This window comes from Vicia villosa, linkage group LG4, assembly GCF_029867415.1.
Source record: "Vicia villosa cultivar HV-30 ecotype Madison, WI linkage group LG4, Vvil1.0, whole genome shotgun sequence".
Taxonomy (NCBI): Eukaryota; Viridiplantae; Streptophyta; class Magnoliopsida; order Fabales; family Fabaceae; genus Vicia; species Vicia villosa.
In genome coordinates, this window is record NC_081183.1 from 180,290,753 (window position 1) to 180,308,926 (window position 18,174).

The following is an 18,174-nucleotide window of genomic DNA, read 5'->3' on the forward strand; positions in this document are numbered from 1 at the left end:
ATTGTCAGCTCAGTATATTTTTATGTTTTGGACTTATTCTACATTCTTTTTGGGTCACATTTTAACTTTTCTGTTGTACTTAGTGGACTACTATATATATACATATATATATCAATTTTCCTATTTTTAATATACTCCAACTTAAAACATTATCCCTTTTTTTTTTGTTTCATGTTTTGAATATTGCACCCAATTATTCTAACATTTTTTATATACTCCAAATAAAAAACATTTACTGAATGTTGTAATTATATTTTACCTAATGAGGTGGATTCAAAACATTTACCTGAATGTTGTACCCATATGTTTTTCAGTTAACTGAAAATAGTTTAACATACACCTTATCTAAACTTATAACAAGTATTATTTCCAAACTACTATTTATTTGTAACTTTTTCTCTTCCTTCTGCTAAATATCAAACTTCAAATGATATGCATAACATCCATACAAAATTTCTTTAAATTACTCATATTCATACATTAAACCATTATAACATAATAAACTACGTCCAATCTTTAACATAAATAACTTGGTCGGCTACATACCATCTTTAGCATGGATTCACATTACAGATTTCCAGAATTTCCCAAAACAAATTACTACCTTGCATTTTCTCATTCTAAAAACCAATTCAATTAAACATGTCCAAAAGATGTTACTACATCAACAACAACACCCATACACTAAGAAGAATTCTTATACAACTTCACGTAAAGACGGTCAGCAGTTGGTGTAATCCTAAACCGCACCATGTCACGCCTTCTGATATTCTTCTTCTTCGCATATTCATACCAAACAGGACCAATATGTTTCTCCCACTTCATAATCTTTCCTTTCCTCTTAGCACACTTTATTCTGGCATTCCAAGACTCCCCTGTATCTTCATCAACAAAAACAATTGACCTCTGGTTGACCTTCAACCACTTTCTTGAGACATAACTGGGAAAATGCTACACAAACCCAACACACATGGTTCAGAAATGGAAACTATGAAAACCAAATATCTAATAATAAGAATGACATATACACACGGATCATAAACAGACAACACTTAACAAAACCAGAACACTGTCAATCTCTAAAAACACAACATGAACTCATTTCATGGACAACAACTGAGTTTTAGAAAAAACACTTTAACATCAACTATAAATAAAAACAAATTTATCATACCATGACATTTTTTTTGGAAATGTAACCAAAACCTATCTCCTTGACCCATCTGTGTTCAATAATTTCTGGTTCTTCAGGATCCGACCTGACAAAATCAAACAATGACTAAATATACTGCACATCACGATTTACAACAAAAAACCTGACATTTATCTTCCATATCATAGTTATAAGAATACCATTTAAATTTCTTCAAGACAGACCCATTTTCAAATATATGGCATACCTGGTGCGATGAGAAGACGACCCTTTCTGACACATTCGAACCGTCGATCCTGTTTTTTCCTTCGGATCAGCGCTCATTCTGTCTCCTATTCCAACGGCTTGCTTCCCTCTTCCAATAACAACTGATGATCTGAAACCAAATAACGCATGCAAAGGGTTTAACTGACTTATAAAAGTTTTTCCTTTATACATCATAACTAATAAAGTTATACAAAAGAATATAACTTACCCAGATGATAATAACTTTCCCCGATGACTTGCCATTGATTTGCAAATGCTTAGTTTCAAGAACACAGAAAACCCTTCTTAAATGCTGGAAAAACTTTTTAGGGAACAACAGACCAGATAAATGAAATATGTGCGGTTGAAACGTTTCAGATGACATTTTGTGGTTGTTTTAAAATTTTACTATGGGCCTACTTCAAATAAAGGACTGGGCCTGCGTTTTTTTACCAATTTTGGTTTTCTACTATATGGCCCAGATTTTCTCTATTTAATTAGACTTCTTTGGGCATACATATTCTAAAGGCAAAAGTTTATATTATTTGTTGGGAAATCCATCTAATTGTCCAATTTCATGTTATAACAATAATAAATTGATTAAAACTTTTTTGCATTTCAACTTCTATATGTACATCAATTTCGTAGAAAATACCAGAACCCGTGCGTACGCACGGGTTTCCGACTAGTTAACAATATATAAAGATTAAAGTACCTGGAAATTCCACGTATACCCTAATTGTGTTAAACTTAAACTAATCTAATAATTAAGGGCAATTAAGACTTTTTGTTAAATACTGCAATATGGTTGATTGTAATTTCAAATTTGGTGACATGACATCACTACAAAGATCTGCACAATTATCCCTCTAAACTTTAATTATATTTATTATCACGATAAAAATTTATCACATTAAAACTAGCTTTGAAATATGAGCAGCCAACAAATACATTGATACTGCAAACACGTTTCACGATTTTCAACCCAAAGCATCCTTTCCCAAGATTACTGTTGAAGAATATTAAGATGGTTACATACATTCCAAACCCTAAATTTGTTGTTCATCCAAACATCAGTCTGTGTGGCTTACATGGTTGAAACAAGGATCACGGTGGCTGGTGTTGGAGGGGATCAATCGCGGTTTGATCCAAATATGAAGGGTGTCGCGATTTGGTAGAAGCTCTTGGTGGCTTCGAAGTTTATGAGAGGTGCGGTTGGGATTTAATCTGCGGCGGTGATTCTGACTGAGATCATGATGCAGATCTGGATGCAAGGATATTTTACTGTAGAAAAGGGAAAAGAAGATACTTTTTAAGGGATATTGTGTTTCTGCCGGTGTCGGAGCTACTCCTTAACCCTCCAAATCCCAGGTTTGTTTTCATCATCTATTTCCTAGCATTTTCTAATTGAAGGGTTGACTTTCAATTGAAATTTGATTTTGTAGCTATCAAATGATTTTGAAACCATTTATTAGTGTTTGCCTAGGTGAAGATATATCTATGGGTGCTGAAGTTGTTTATCTGCTTTGGTAGAGTATTATCTTTCATATAACACTACCCTTAACTCACTGTTTTTACAGGCTGATAAAAGAGAGACCTTGAAGGCGTCGTACATTCATTATGTCTTTGAAACGAGTTTAACACAGGTTTTATCTTTTTCGTGTATTTGTTTTTGTTACAGAGAGAAACAATTGTTTTGAAATTGATTATTTTGTTAGTTTGTCCACAAAGTGTTTGTTGAATTGTATGAACCAAAGATGAACTTCAAATTACTATGTTGTTTTTGGTGTGTTAGCTCACTGATGTTTTGTTGAGTGACTATATTGGAGTTGCAGCAACCAAAATTCTTCACTGCTGGGAGATACTCTATGAAGAGGTTTAGGAAATCCCAGTGTCCTATTGTTGAGAGACTGACAAACTCACTCATAATGCACAGGAGGAACAATGAGAAGAAGCTCATGTTGGTATCATCAAGCATGCTATGGAGATTATCAATTTTCTCACTGATCAGAACCCAATTTAGGTCATTGTTGATGTTGTCGTCAACAGGTATGCTTCAGCTGTTGTTATCTTTTGTTCTTAAATCTGAATAAATCGATTTTTCTGTCACTTAATTTTAATTTGTATGTTCGGGAAAAAGATTGAAGATATCTCGGATTTTGGATGTACGAGTTGCATTGATGTTTATTACAAATTGTGGTGATTCGATGAAGATGATGCGCACTGTTGAAGATGTGTATGTTGTTAAGGAATTGATCGTGATGGAGATGATTCTGTTTTGGTGATCAAAGCTTGAGGCTAAGTTATTTCTTGGCTGAAGGTGGAGGTCGCAGATCGTTGTGGGATCGGTGATGTGCGATTTATAGGTTTGTGAAGTGATGAGGTCAGAATTGTTGCATATGATTGTGCGAACGATGATGATGAAGATGTGATGTTGTGATGATGAAGATCGATGTTGCGGAATTGTTACACGTCCGTTAAGGTCAGTTGCAAAGTTTGCAAATTTATTACGGTGTGCTGTCACCGATTGTGCAGTTTGCGATACAATGTGTTGAGATGTGTTGTGTGTTGGTTTATATTTACAGGGATTGGAGATGATGATTGTATGAAGTGCTAAAGGATTTGTTGTGATATTATGATTTGGTGAAGGTAAATTGGATGAAGGTTTTTATATGAATTGGAGGAACCTTTAAAATTAATATGGCAGCATAACTTCAATTTTACCTCCCCTTTCTTGGCACTGATGCAGTTACTTATATAGGGAGATGGATTGAAAATTTATGTGTGAAAAGGGTGTGAAATTCATTTAGAAGCTGCACTAAAATTTGTTGAAGTTTTCTGAGTTTTCAAAAGCTCCGCGTGAAGTCTTTGATAACATTTGTTACCATTGATTAAATTTTCTGAATTGTTGGGATTGAATTAGATGAATTGTGTATGATGTTTATGCAATGTGAAACTGCATTTTAAATTGGTTTAGTGTTAATTTGGGTTTAGGGTTCTTTTACGAAGATTGAAAATTTTATAACAATGACTTTTAGTGTTAATTTTGGTTCATCTTTGTTTTAGGAAGATTGAAAATTTTATAACAATGGCATTAATTTTGGATTAATCCTCTTTTCGTTAAGTCTTCTTTCATGAAGATTGAAAATTGATTTTGGAAGTTTTAGCATACTTATTTATACGTGAAGAAGAGGAAGGATATGGTTTGGCTTTTTTTTTTAAATAATAAAAGCTATTGTAAATAATGATATCAATGGTAATGCTACTACAATCAAAATTATATTAAATAATTAAAAGAACCACCTTATAATAATAACTTTTCTAATAATAACTAAAATACTTTATAATATAAAAATAATAATACTAAAAATAACCAAATTTTAAAATAATATTAATATTTAAATTTATTTATTTATTATTACTAAAAATACTAATTAACTAAAAATAGTAATTACCTTTATTTTATATTTGATTTAAATTTAAATTTATTGACATTCATTGAGCCACCATTTAATTTATTTATTCAAATTTAAATTATTCTGATATTTATTGAGTCACCATTTAATTTATTTATTAAATTCAACTATTCTGACATTTATTAAGCCACCATTTAAATGAGCCACTAATATCTACAATAATAAATGCTAAATTATTATTTAATATTATAATTGATTTTTCGATATTCTTAGACCTAATATTTTATTTCTTTCCCTACTTATATCTACAATAATAAATATTATATTAAAGCAAAACTGAATATATTATTAAAACTATTATTCTCAAATTATTATTCTCAATAGATAAATCTATTCACAAATTAAAATAATAAGTGATTAAAATTTGAAAAATGTTTCTCAATTCAAAAAATAACCAAAATATACAAGAAAAGTCAAATTGATTTTATAATTTAGAATTAAAAAATCATTTTATAATAAATTAAAAATAAATAATTGAAATATTCAAATACTATATTCTAAAAACACATACTAACGTAAAAATTAAAATGAATAATTTAAAAAATGGTATGACTTAAATAAATAAATATATAAAAATTTATTGTTACATTTTATTAAGAAAAATTTACTTGAAAAATATAAGGGACTAAATTTGTCTTTTTTTCTATATAATATTTATATGGGACATAAGTTAATAAACTATTTATAGAAATACCATTTTATTATAAGAAAATTATTTTATAATAAATTAAAAATAAATAATTGAAATATTCAAATACTATATTCTAAAAACACATACTAACGTAAAAACTAAAAATGAATAATTTAAAAAATGGTATGACTTAAATAAATAAATATATAAAAAATTTATTGTTACATTTTATTAAGAAAAATTTACTTGAAAAATATAAGTGACTAAATTTGTCTTTTTTTCTATATAATATTTATATGGGACATAAGTTAATAAACTATTTATAGAAATACTATTTTAAAATACGAGCATTCAATGTGTTGAAATTTTAAATGTGATTTAATTATATTTAATTATATTTAATTTTTTTTAATTGTAGTATCCTTAACATGTGCCCATGTTAGCGTAACCCTTATTTTAATTAGTTAGAATATTTGTTGTAATATTTATCGTTGATAGGCGATAGTTATTTATATATAATAAATTTAATATTTATAAAAATAATTAAATATGAGACATATATTTATCACTATTGAATAAATAAATTTAAGATGATAGGACAAATATTTAGTTTTACAATTATTTTTCAAGTCGAAATAAGTTACAAGTATTGTTATATAAAAATTCAACCATGCAATTGTTTTTAAAAACATTTTTATAAATGGTCACACGAGTTCAAAGCACTTATAAACGGGAAAAAATATATTATTTGTCTAAACAGAAATAAGTTATAATAATTTTTATAAACAATAATAAGTTACAATTATTTTTATAAACAATAATAATTTTTATACTTTTGTTTCTATTGGATGATTCAGAATTATTAATTGTATTACAAAATTAGTGGGTGTTAAGTTAGAATTTTTTTCATGTATATAAAGTTTGATTTATACTTAATCTCAGTCAGCTCCAACAGAAATGTGATTTTTAAGATTCTCTGAAAGTGGTCATGTAATAGTGGAAAATGGAGGATTCAGTTTTGAAGTGATTTACATGAAAAAGATTTTACAATTTTTGTTTTACCTCTCTTTCAAGCAAAAAAAAACTTTTGGCAAAATTGTACAAAAGATATTATATTCTCATAATTTATATTCATTATCCTAATTAAATTCAGTAGGGATATTATGCTATTTAATATTTGTTTCCACGCATTGAATTTTTTTTATAGAATTCATGGCATAAATGTTGCATCATAATGCAAATTATTTTTAATAATTGGCTTTTAATTGCCTTTTTATTTTTATCCTTTAGAATCCTAATATCTTCTATTGAATATCTTCAATCTTTATTATATATTTGGTTTAAATTTAAATTTATTGACTTTTTATTGTAACAATTTATTGGCATTTATTGAGCCACCATTTAATTTTCTTTTTCAAATTCAAATTATTCTTGACATTTATTGAGCCACCATTTAATTGAGCCATTCTAAATTACACTACAATCAATGTGAGAAATTGAGTCACTATTTAGTTGAGTCATTCTAAGTTACACTACAAATAAATTGTCAAATTAAATAAATTAAATAAAGAAGAAATAATAAAATATTATTAAGAATAAAAACTTAGTAATCAATAAAAACGATTTGACTCTCTCCTTTCTTTCGTTTTCTCTTTCGATATTTTTAGATCTTCTTTGTGATTTTTCTACTAATATCTACAATAATAAATGTTAAATTATTATTTAATATTATAATTTGTTTTTTTGACATTCTTATATCTATTTTTTTTATTTTTTCGTACTGATATCTACAATAATAAATATTATACTATTATTTAATAATGTAATTTTTTATTATTTATAATAAATTTATATTAAAGCAAAGCCGAATGTATTATTAAAATTATTATTTAATACAGTTGATTAAAATTGAAAAAATTATTGTTTATACAAATATTTTTAAAACTCAATAGATAAATGTATTCACAAATTAAAATAATGTATCACCTCAATAGATAAATGTATTCACAAATTAAAATAATGTTGATACAGTTGATTTTATAAACCAGAATAAATTATAAATATTTGCATAAAAGGGAATAGTCAACTATAAATACAATTGATGTAATAAACGGGAATAAGTTACAAATATTTTTATAAATAAAAATAGTCTATTGTTGATACAATTTTTTTTATAGACGGGAAAAGTCTACTATTAATACAATTATATTTATAAACGTGAATAAGTTAAAAATATTTTTATAAATGCGAAAAAGTATATTGGTGATACAATTATTTTTATAAACAAAAACAAGTTACAAATATTTTAATAAACAAGTAAAATCTACTAATTATTTTTATAAAATTATTTTACCCAGCGTTGGATTAAATAAGTGTTTTTATAAACGGGTTCTAAGTATTTTTATATTGGATCAAATAAGTACAGTGTTGTTATATTACTTTAATCAATGCATAAAGGTTGCTACATATTTTTTGTTTATATTTGTGATTATGTGAATGTTTATAACCCGTAAAACAAATTTAAAAACTGACAAATGACCTATTGCGACGTGTAATTATTGTTTTTGTCAAAGAGCTAAAATTTGGATGTATTATTAGCTCTTAACTTTATAAAATAGATCTTATCCACGTAATATTAAACCCAAACGGCCCCGTGCGATAGCACGGGTATCCCGCTAGTATATATATATATATATATATATATATATATATATATATATATATATATATATATATATATATATATATATATATATATATATATATATATATATATATATATATATATATATTCAGTGGTTATTTTCTCTAAAATTAAACTCTATTGAATACCATATTCGACATGGAACCATACAATTATGCCGGTGAATGTTTAATAGGTATTAGTATTTCATAAAAAAATTATTGGTTATTTTGTTGCAAATAAAAACAATGTGAGGGAGTTTAATAAAGGAAATATTTGTACAGTAATACATCTATATCCTTATTTTTAGAAACAAGTAATAGAGAGAAAAATTATATTAATTTAAAAAATAATAATAATTGAAATTTGTTCGTGGTGTGGTTTGAACGGTTTTTACATAAAAAAAATCATCCGAAACGCAAGAGAAAAAAATCCGCAGTTCGGTTTGGTTCGATTGACTTTTAAAAATAAAACCAAATCAAACCAATTAGGTTTGGGTTGATTCGGTTAGTTCGGTTTTTTAAAAAAAATTATTGAGATCAAATACTAATTTGTTGTTAAATTTTGTTGTATCAAATATCTGGCAAGAAACATTGGAATTAAAATCAAGACAAACATCATGACTTATTGGTCTATATATACATAAATAGAGATCATCGTTGCTTGCAATCTAAACAAAGTTAATGCAACAGAATTCCTAACTCCTCTAATCATCCATTTATGCATATTCCCTTCCTCCATAACAAAACTAGCGAGAAAGAAAGAGGTAAACAAACATTTCCACAACAACAACCTCTCTCCCTTCTCTCGCTCTAAGCATTGCAATTACGTAAGGAACCTAGTCATACATATATTATGAATTTCATTTGTTTGAATGTTGCTTATATATGTTATTAATCATTAGTTATTTGAATTTTGAAATCAGGCATCATGGTAGCCACGGTTAACCAAATGTCTTTCATTGTGTTAGCCTTTGGCGTCGTGTCATTCCTTTTAGGGGTTATTGGAGAAAACAAGAAGGTAACATAACATCCAAAACAAACATATTGTTACATATTTGTATCCAAATACATGCATTCTGCATGTGCATGTATAATTTTTTTTTTTTTTGTATTGTTACAGCCTGCAGCTGGAAAACCAGTACTTAACGATGATGGTGTTTCCGTTACGTGCCAATATCCATATGATCCAACGGTTGTTTTAGGGTTTCTTTCTGCGGCCTTTCTTATCGCATCCACCGTGGTTGGGTATATCTCTCTATTTTACCCTTACAATGGAAAGCTTGTTCCACAAGGAACTTTATTAAAACATACTCCTTTCACAATATTCTTCAACATCTCATTGTAAGTACTATTTCCTCGTGCCTAATCGAAGTTGTTACATTTCGTTCTTAATTCTTATATTTCGTGAAATGGTTTCTATTTACGTTAGGTTTACTGCTGGATTAGCTGCAATGTTCATATTATGGCCAACGATCACCGAACACATTCACTTGACTCGCAATGTGCATCACGATGTTAACTACGAATGTCCTACGGCTAAAACGGGTCTACTTGGAGGTGGTGCGTTTTTATCTCTTGATTCGTCTCTTCTTTGGTTGGTTGCACTTATGCTAGCTGGGAATGCTCGCGAGGATTATTTTGAACAAGAAGGAAACAAAAGGGAGTTTGAAGCTGATGTAAGCGCTTGATTCAAGTTTGTTTCTGTATTAAGAGAATCAATATGTTGCATCTTGTATCATTCATTAATTACTTGTGTAATTTATTTTAAATGGTGTTGAGCAATTCTGTGAAAATATGAATGTAAATATATTTTTAATGGTTATTTTCTCATATTGAATGTACATGCGCAAATTAAATCAGAAACAAAACGAAATAGTAGTGGAGTAAAACCTTTGAGAGAGCCTATAAAATGTAGGAAGAAATGCAAGATGCTACAGAAACAAGCATGGTGTGGTAGAACAAAATGAAATCACAGACTTGGCAAAGCGGAGAAAGGATAAGTGTCTACTCTTTAAAGTCGATATTGAAAAATGAAATCGCAGACTTGGCAAAGCGGAGAAAGGATAAGTGTCTACTCTTTAAAGTCGATATGAAAAAGTTTGCGATTGCGTGGATTGAGATTATTTGATTTATATGATGAGCAGAATGGGTTTTGAGAGAAACTGGATTATAGTTGCATTTTGTTTGTTATTTATATGATGAGCAGAATGGGTTTTGAGAGAAACTGGATTATAGTTGCGTTTTTTGTTCTACCCCGGAAATCATCCAACATCTATTTTTTCAATGTCACTTCACTAAAAATAGTGGTCGAAGTCAGGAGAAATCCCGTGCATCAACGATGAAGATCATCTTACCAGTTTCGCTAGAAATTTCAATGGATAGAACCACAAAAAATCAAAATCATTAATCTGATTGGTCACGGTTTGGTGTATTTGGAACACAAGAAACTCAAAGATCTTCATAAGCGAGGAAGTAAAAAGTAGTGCAGGTCATCAAAACAATTGCGGGGACATGGTTCATTTCAAAGTATATACAAAATCATAGTTGAGCCTTCAAAGACTGGTTGAGATCCGCTGTTATGCTTTAATGGAGGATAGCTACTCCTGGTCTAGTTTTTTTTTGTTCTGGTTTTCTGTCTCATATCATCAGTGTGCAGTGTGCATGCTCTGAAGCATTCTCAGCATACCCGTGGATATCTCCGAACAATAGAGCTGTTACTAGAATCTTTGCCTGGTTTTAGCTTGATGGACTTCGATTGCGATTCGATTAAGAGTTGTTTTTCCTGTTATTGGCAAGAAAGGTCTTCAGATATTTCACAGTTTAAGTTCATCACGTCACCGACTCCATTGCTTTTGGAATCTGATCCACATATGGTTCCATGGTGGAGCCAGGAAATCAATTCTGAAATGGAATGCGGCCCACGTTTCATACCCTTTTTATCCTCATAAAGCCAAAAACATTCTCCTCCCGACTAAAACAAGAAACAAGACACAATCATCAAAATAAGCAACACGAATGTCAAGCTAACTATCAAAGCAGAGAACAGATATAGCACTACCATCTGATAAGAAATAATCCTCCTGAATGCCTCTGAGTTTAAATTCAAATGATTGGATTCCTTAGTGCAGTCATTGACATTTGACTGTGAAACAGACTTTGAATTAGGGTTAACAGCCATAAGAGCAGCAGGCTCACAAGATCTATCTTGCCTATATATTATCATATCCTGAGAAGAATAGGAGCCATTAGTAGACATCATTGTGTCAGCGAAATTTAATGGTACAGGGTTCATTATTGTGCCACTGGTTATAGGATACACAGGAAGCTCAAATGGCTCAATGTAAAGCATACTTCCTAATTGAAGAATAATCATTATAACAAAACATAAAGAACAATGGATTTAGGGTTTCACATGAAAACAAAAAAGTGCTACATAAAATTGGAAGGAAAAGTAGTAGAAAATTCTCTCTTTTCTTCACTGTTGCATCTATCTTGTTTTATTTTCACAGTTATAAGTCGTTAAGTCCCATTGTTTTAAAACAATGGCCGCATCACGGGATAAACATGGAACTTGCAAACATTTTAAAGGCCTTACTTCGACATGAAGAAACCGTATTTTTCTCATCCTTGGGAAAATATTGTTTATAGGAAAGGAATCAGGCAGGTAGTAGAAGCATGATTTATGCCTCACCTAGCAGAATATGCAGCAATAAGATCAACACAAACTCTTTGTAGCAGAAATACACAAAAGAAACATACTAAAAAGGAAAGCACATACCATTAATCCATGAACTTGAATCTCTCCTATGTCTACTAAACAAGTGAAGTGCATTTTCTCAACATCTCCTGCAAACCAATAATTGCATCAATGACTTTTCTTGACAGAACCTGATATACTCAAAGTTGAACAACAAGACCGGTCGTGCATTTTGCTCCTTTGAAAACGGGTGCAGTTACCGTGCATAGATAAAAATCTATGCACCGTGCATAGATTATTATGGACCCTTGATCATTAGATCAAATTCTAAAGATCAATTGTTATTACTCAATACTCAACACTCACTACTCAAAACTCAATACTCACCACTCAATACTCATTACTCAATACTCAATATTGGTATTAAAAACATGATCCAATGGCTTAGATTGACTTATGCATGGTGCATAAGGAAAATCCTTATGCATATTAGCCAATGCCTTTGAAAACGTAATCATGTGCCTGAAAAATGGAAAATAAATAGTTGAAATCTGATTTATCTTGATGCCCTGGATAGTATGACCAAAACACACATTTACTATTCTTCAATCACCTTCAACTGAGGGACTTTCAAAATATCCGCACTTTCGGCTGCTGCAAGAAGGTTACGCAACTTCACCCTATTTGTTCTTGCAAACCAACCCTTACCATTTGAGAACTGAGATGAATTATTTTCAGAATCCATGCACATACATTAGATCTAGGACATAAATCTGATGACTAGGATTCACCACTCCGTGCCACAGTAACTTGTTTGCTAGCTCCCAGATTTGCACCCTTATTTGAAATTTTCAGAACCAGGGCAGGTTAGAGTATGTCACGTCACACCATCGGTTTTGTGTCTCCTTTTTCAATTTGATGTAGTATTTGTCGCTGCAAATGGGAATAACAAACCAAAAGCAAAATGAATCAGATCCTGAAAACTATTGAAGACATTCTACAACAAGAATCTAGTAGGAATATGCAATAAACCTACCATCTAGTTTCCCTCTGGAGATACGACCGGTGTTCTTCCTGTGAATGGTGCCATCGGAGTTCTTATTTTTAACATCCTTCATGCCAACTCAAATTCTAGAAAAAGATAAAGTATCTTGTTGTGACTAACCGTATTTTCTTCTTGTTTTGTACCTCGCACGAATTAATTCTTTCCTTGCAATCATCAACAGTTCTTTCAGTCTTTCAGTGCCTCCACACAAATCTAAAGACATCAATTCCCTGGTCTGTAAATCCCTCAATAGCTCTTCGCTTTCAACGTGATAATTTCCGGCACAAAATGAATCAATAAGAACTATGTATATAGAAGTATTAGGCCAGAGATCTCTTAGTTTCATCTCTTCATAAAGTTTAAAAGCAGCTTGAACATCACCATTGGCACAAAGGCCAGATATAAGAACGTTGTATGCAGCAACATCAAGCTTCACATGACACTGTTCCATTACACTCCTCAATTCCAATGCCTTGGCAACATTAGCTTCTTTGAAATAGGTGTGCATTAATGTCGTGAAAGTAGCAACAGTTGGAATGATTCGCATCTCAAGCATGATATCAAGAACGTTAACAGCATTGTCAGTTTTCCTTGAACGTGCAAGCCCTCTAATAATAGCGCTCATAGCAACACCTTGGGAGCCGACCCCGAGTGTTTCCATTTCATGTGTCAGCTCCATTGCTCCTTTTATATTTCCCATTCTACACATGCCCTTAATTAACGAGGTAAATTGTTTACATGTAGGAGCATAACTATTTTCCAACAAGGCATGCAAAATACAATGAGCTTCATCAAAAGCACAAATTCTAATAAATCCATTAAAAAGGGCATTGTATGTATCAACATTAGGAGTAACTCCTAACATACTCATTCGTTTTACCAGATCGAAAGCCGTTTTTATCTCATTCCGTTCACAGAACCTACTAACAAGCATGTTTAATGTAAAACAATCAGCTTTGATACCTTCAACTGTTATCTTTCTTAGAAGTTTTACAGCGACATCTAATGATCCAGATTTCGAAAATCCAAGAATAAGAGAATGCCATGTTAACCTATCAGGCGCACAACCATGCCTGATCATCTTATTGTATAACTGAGAACATCTTGCCATGTCATGCCTCTTTGAATATCCATGCAAGAGAATGTTGTAAGTAGCCAAGTTGAAGCTTAAACTTCTACTCCTCATTGTTGAAAGGACATCATTTACCTTCGACATTTCTCCCTTCCGTGAGTATCGATCCAAGAGAACATTGAATGCAATAGTATCAGGGAGAACACCTTTGTTCAACATATCTTCAAAAATATATAAAGCAACTTTTGAATGTCCTTCCTTAAGAAGACCATCAACTAAACTAGTGTACATTGCATGGTTTGGAGATAATAATCCTTTTTCAATTGCCCTTCCTGACAAAAGAAGTGCAGGGACCATTTTACCCTTCCTGCATAGTCCTGCAATAAGACTGGTGTACGTAAAGCTGTCAGGCACAAAATTATTCATAACCATCTCATCCAGAAGGGTAACTGCATCCGATAAATTTCCTGATCTTGATGTCAAAGTAAGCATCGTGTTGTAGAAAAGATTACCAATGGCATAAGGAATGTTACTAAGTCCACGCAGATATATTTTGGCTTCGTTAATATGTCCGCCAATAAGAAGTCCCTTCAATAGACCCTCATACGTGGACTGACTTGGTAAATGGCCTAGACTATTCATTTTATCAAACATAGCGAACGCTTTTAATGCGTCACCAGAATTTCCATAACTATCTATAATGCAATCAAAAGTAACAGAGTCGGGATCGAGACCCATCCTTCTCATGTGGTCCACAAAATACTCGGCTTCTTCAAGTCTTTTGGATCTACAAAAAGTGGCAACCAACACATTACATGTAAAGTGATCTGAAACATGACCACTGTGGTTCATAACTGCATAAGCATTTAACGCCTCGTTTAGGTTTCCCATCTTGCAGTAGTTGTAGATCAATGTTGAATACAAAGTGCTGTTTGGCGCAAGTCCCGCTTTGTACATTTTACACATTATCTCCTTTGCGTTATTTATCTTCCCCGCCTTAAGAAATCCATTAATGAGTGCCGAAAATGTAACAACATCAGGACTGACAGAAACTTTTAGCATATCCTCCAGCAACTGTACAGCTTCTTCAAGCAGACCGTTCTTACACAATCCATCGATCATTGCTGTATAACTAATATGACTAACTACAACACCATTCATCCTCATTCTCTCAAGAATACTGGAAACCAATCCAAATTCACCATGCTTGGATATCCCATTTAAAAGAGCCCCATATGTCACTTCATCAGGTCTCAAACCATGTGAAACCATCACATCAAAAAGTCTCAAGGCTTCCTCAATGTTGCCGTTGCTACAGTAACCGAAAAGCAAAGTATTGTAAGTAATATTGTTTGGTGACAAGTTACATGACGACATCTCCTCAAAAACTTTTGTAGCAACTCCAATCTTCCCCTCCTTAACAAACCCATTAATAAGGGTATTATATGTGACCACATTAGGGTACACCATACTCTTCCTCATCCTTTTCAATATCAAATAACCTTTTGCACTCCTACCTTTTCTACACAAACTATCTATCAACATATTATATGTACAAACATCAGCCGAAATACCCTTAGATACCATGGAGTCAATAAGCTCGGAAGCTTCCTTATACCTTCCTTTCTTACAATACCAATTAAGCAAAGTATTGTAAGTGACCGCAGTTGGAAAATGACCGGTTTCTTCCATTTTCCTCAAGAGAAATGCAGCGCTTTTAAACTTGCTACGTCCACACAAAGCATTCAACAATATATTGAAAGTGGCAACATTAGGAGAAACCCCGTTGGCAAGCATTTCTTTGAAAAATGACCAAAAGAAATCAACTTTCTGGTCCTTCTCCTTCACCAATGAACCTAGCACCATGTTACAAGTGTACACAGACGGGTTGAACCCTCGAGAACCCATTAAGTGAAAAGTCTGAACAGCATCTCCAACCATGTTCTCCCTTAAACAAACCCTAATGAGCAGGTCAAAAACAGCAGGATTTGAATGACAAAAAGGGTATGTCTCCATCAAAGCACTAAAAACATTGTTGAAACCAATAGGCATATGCAACATATGTTTCAATGTTGTTTTGGCAAAACTATACATTCTAGCTCTAACAAGTATATGGGTGGTAGTGGAAATGATATGAGTCAAGTGATTCAACTCCAAATTAGGTTGTTTGATGACCCAATTGAGGAATTTCAAAGCTAACATTCCATGAACAGGTCTAAGAGAACCTAATCTATAATTCATACGATTAAGGGACTCCCAACGGTGTATAGTTAAGAATGTATAAATACTCTTGTCCATGTCAAAAGAAAAACAAATATTGATTGTAAAGGTACAAACTTTATACTGAAAATGAGAAACAAAATGGAGAAAAGGTGGGTTTATAGAGGGAAGAGAAGAGGGTTACCTTGAATGATGAAAAATTGAAAGATGAATCATTTGTACTAGAGGGACACGTACCGAAAATTTTAGCGTCTGTCTGCTTATTATGGTTTTCTGTCTAGTACTGCCAACTGAGAATTCTTAATTCATTGGTGTCTGTTTCTTTCCTCACTTCAAAGTCCATGTTTACACTACTCAAGTAAATTTACAATTTCTTTTGGTAATTAGTAACAATTTCTCTATTGCTTTAGATATTTAATTAAATTTAAGAGAAAAAACAAATAAATAATATTTATAAAAAAATTATTTAGATAGTTAATAAAGTATTATAAGATGATTTTACTTGATTCTAAACAAGAATATCATTAGACCCGACGTGGGAAAAAAAATTTCACGCTCTCTTCTCTCTAATCAAATTTCAGTAACTCAACTCCTCTTTTCTCTCTAAAATCCAATTTCTCCATTGAAATCATGTAGCGTAGCTACTGGGTGGTGTGTTGAGGTCTCTCCTCTACTCCACCTTTTCACCTTTGGGCTGTCTGTTGTGGTTTCTTCGACTTTTTTCCAGTGTTTTCTGGTGACAGTTGGTCCTCTGGTTGTATTCCGGTTGTCCTCCTTTAGGTTGACCGGTTTTGGTTCTTAGTTGTTCCGGTTTGGTTCTGGCGTCGTTCTCTATGGGCGGATCTTCGGATCTGGAGTTGTGGTGTTTCCTTCGGTTTTGGTGGTTTCCGGTTGTGTTCTCTCCGAAACTTTTGCGGAAGCTTCTTCTCTGATGGATCCTTTGTAGGTTTGTGTTTTTGGTGCAGAGTTTGTTTTCTAATTTTTTGATTCTCTAATTATTCCAGATCTGTTGAGATCTGCAGGTTTTAAAATTTTAGGTTTGTCTCTCTGCGCCGACACAATCTTTTATCCGCATCAGTCTTCGTCATTGATGTGGATTTGGTTTTATTTCCGTTTCATTCATTTTGAAGTGGATTGTAAGACTCGAAAGAGTCGTTTTACTTGCTAGTTTTTTAACAGGAGCTGTTGGTTCGTGAATTAGGACGTGTTGGTGGTTGGTTCATACACCATGTTGAAAAGTGAATGTTCACACTCGACACTTTCTTTTGCTATTCGGTTTCGTGCCCGTAAGCGGATTCGTTGGATAGTATTCGGTCATGTGTGCATTTTTACTTTAGTTTGTTTTGATATATTTGTAGACCCTTTCGGGTTGTTTTTGTTGATTGACTGAGTTTTAGTTTATATCCCCTCAGTCCGTTGTAATCTCTTTTAATTCCATATATATTAGCCTTTATTTAAAAAAGTATTATAAGTTCAATGACCTGTTCATAAGAGTTAAAAAGTATAATTTGATTAAACATATATTTAATTTATATATTTAATTTATAGGATTAATTTTAGAAATAAATAAAATTGAAAAATATATAATGTAATTAATATGTGATAATTTTTTTTACGATGTTCTGTTTGGGAACCAGAATTTTAGAAATAAATAAAATTGAAAAAATATATAATGTAATAAAATGTTTAAAATATCATAAACCAGTATCTCTGTAATGTGTATCATTTTTTATATAGGTGGTGAAAGTGGTAAAGGGGGTGAAGGCGGTGGTTTATTGATATAAGCATCTTTGATATAACTTCTTTATGATTATAAAATTGGAGACTCTAAAAAAAGTGTGTCGACATGTTCGAAATAGGATGAAGACTGTTTAGTTGAATTATCACTGGGTGTTAGTTTGACCTTCTTAATAATACCCTTTATTTTTACTGGTTCCGCAAGTGGTTTG

The 18,174-nt window shown here is 31.7% G+C and overlaps 3 protein-coding genes and 1 long non-coding RNA gene across 12 annotated transcripts; 2 read left to right on the forward strand and 2 right to left on the reverse strand.

Moving 5' to 3' along the window:
* Positions 1–478: 478 nt before the first annotated feature.
* LOC131598428 (uncharacterized) lies at positions 479–1,663 on the reverse strand. The gene is made up of 4 exons (XM_058871029.1): positions 1,629–1,663; positions 1,401–1,529; positions 1,175–1,259; positions 479–951 (listed from the first exon to the last, which is right to left on the reverse strand). The coding sequence occupies exons 1-4, from the start codon at positions 1,661–1,663 to the stop codon at positions 685–687; spliced, it is 516 nt and encodes a 171-aa protein (XP_058727012.1). The 3' UTR covers positions 479–684.
* Positions 1,664–2,349: 686 nt separating this feature from the next.
* LOC131600445 (uncharacterized) lies at positions 2,350–4,689 on the forward strand. 2 transcript variants are annotated; one of them, XR_009283141.1, is made up of 5 exons: positions 2,350–2,770; positions 2,980–3,045; positions 3,336–3,448; positions 3,540–3,881; positions 3,985–4,689. It is a non-coding gene; the product is annotated as an uncharacterized LOC131600445 (long non-coding RNA). The 2 variants fall into 2 exon arrangements; XR_009283140.1 differs by having other exon boundaries at positions 2,980–3,448.
* Positions 4,690–8,863: 4,174 nt separating this feature from the next.
* Positions 8,864–10,013, forward strand: LOC131596210 (uncharacterized). Its single transcript, XM_058868809.1, has 4 exons — positions 8,864–9,018; positions 9,115–9,209; positions 9,312–9,532; positions 9,621–10,013. The coding sequence occupies exons 2-4, from the start codon at positions 9,120–9,122 to the stop codon at positions 9,877–9,879; spliced, it is 570 nt and encodes a 189-aa protein (XP_058724792.1). The 5' UTR covers positions 8,864–9,018; positions 9,115–9,119; the 3' UTR covers positions 9,880–10,013.
* On the reverse strand, positions 10,003–16,571 carry LOC131596209 (pentatricopeptide repeat-containing protein At5g55840). 8 transcript variants are annotated; one of them, XM_058868802.1, is made up of 6 exons: positions 13,054–16,571; positions 12,925–12,962; positions 12,502–12,821; positions 11,970–12,410; positions 11,250–11,882; positions 10,003–11,162 (listed from the first exon to the last, which is right to left on the reverse strand). In XM_058868802.1, exons 1-2 carry the CDS (start codon positions 16,301–16,303, stop codon positions 12,928–12,930), a joined length of 3,285 nt encoding a protein of 1,094 aa, XP_058724785.1. In that variant the 5' UTR covers positions 16,304–16,571; the 3' UTR covers positions 10,003–11,162; positions 11,250–11,882; positions 11,970–12,410; positions 12,502–12,821; positions 12,925–12,927. The 8 variants fall into 8 exon arrangements, with proteins under 8 accessions (XP_058724785.1, XP_058724787.1, XP_058724784.1 ...); XM_058868804.1 differs by having other exon boundaries at positions 11,970–12,037; positions 12,276–12,821; XM_058868806.1 differs by having other exon boundaries at positions 10,004–11,162; positions 11,970–12,037.
* Between the last annotated feature and the right edge of the window lie 1,603 nt (positions 16,572–18,174).

Excerpts from the sequence above, each read along its gene's own strand:
- LOC131598428 (XM_058871029.1), bottom strand. The coding sequence starts at position 1,663 with ATGGCAAGTCATCGGGGAAAGTTATTATCATCTGG. Across the intron at positions 1,260-1,400 it reads TCGTCTTCTCATCGCACCAG|GTCGGATCCTGAAGAACCAG; the intron begins GTATGCCATATA and ends TGATTTTGTCAG. Across the intron at positions 952-1,174 it reads TTTCCAAAAAAAATGTCATG|CATTTTCCCAGTTATGTCTC; the intron begins GTATGATAAATT and ends GGGTTTGTGTAG.
- LOC131596209 (XM_058868802.1), bottom strand. The coding sequence starts at position 16,303 with ATGGACAAGAGTATTTATACATTCTTAACTATACACCGTTGGGAGTCC. Across the intron at positions 12,963-13,053 it reads CAAAACAAGAAGAAAATACG|GAAGAACACCGGTCGTATCT; the intron begins GTTAGTCACAAC and ends CACCATTCACAG.
- LOC131596210 (XM_058868809.1), top strand. The coding sequence starts at position 9,120 with ATGGTAGCCACGGTTAACCAAATGTCTTTCATTGTGTTAGCCTTTGGC. Across the intron at positions 9,210-9,311 it reads TTATTGGAGAAAACAAGAAG|CCTGCAGCTGGAAAACCAGT; the intron begins GTAACATAACAT and ends GTATTGTTACAG. Across the intron at positions 9,533-9,620 it reads ATATTCTTCAACATCTCATT|GTTTACTGCTGGATTAGCTG; the intron begins GTAAGTACTATT and ends TATTTACGTTAG.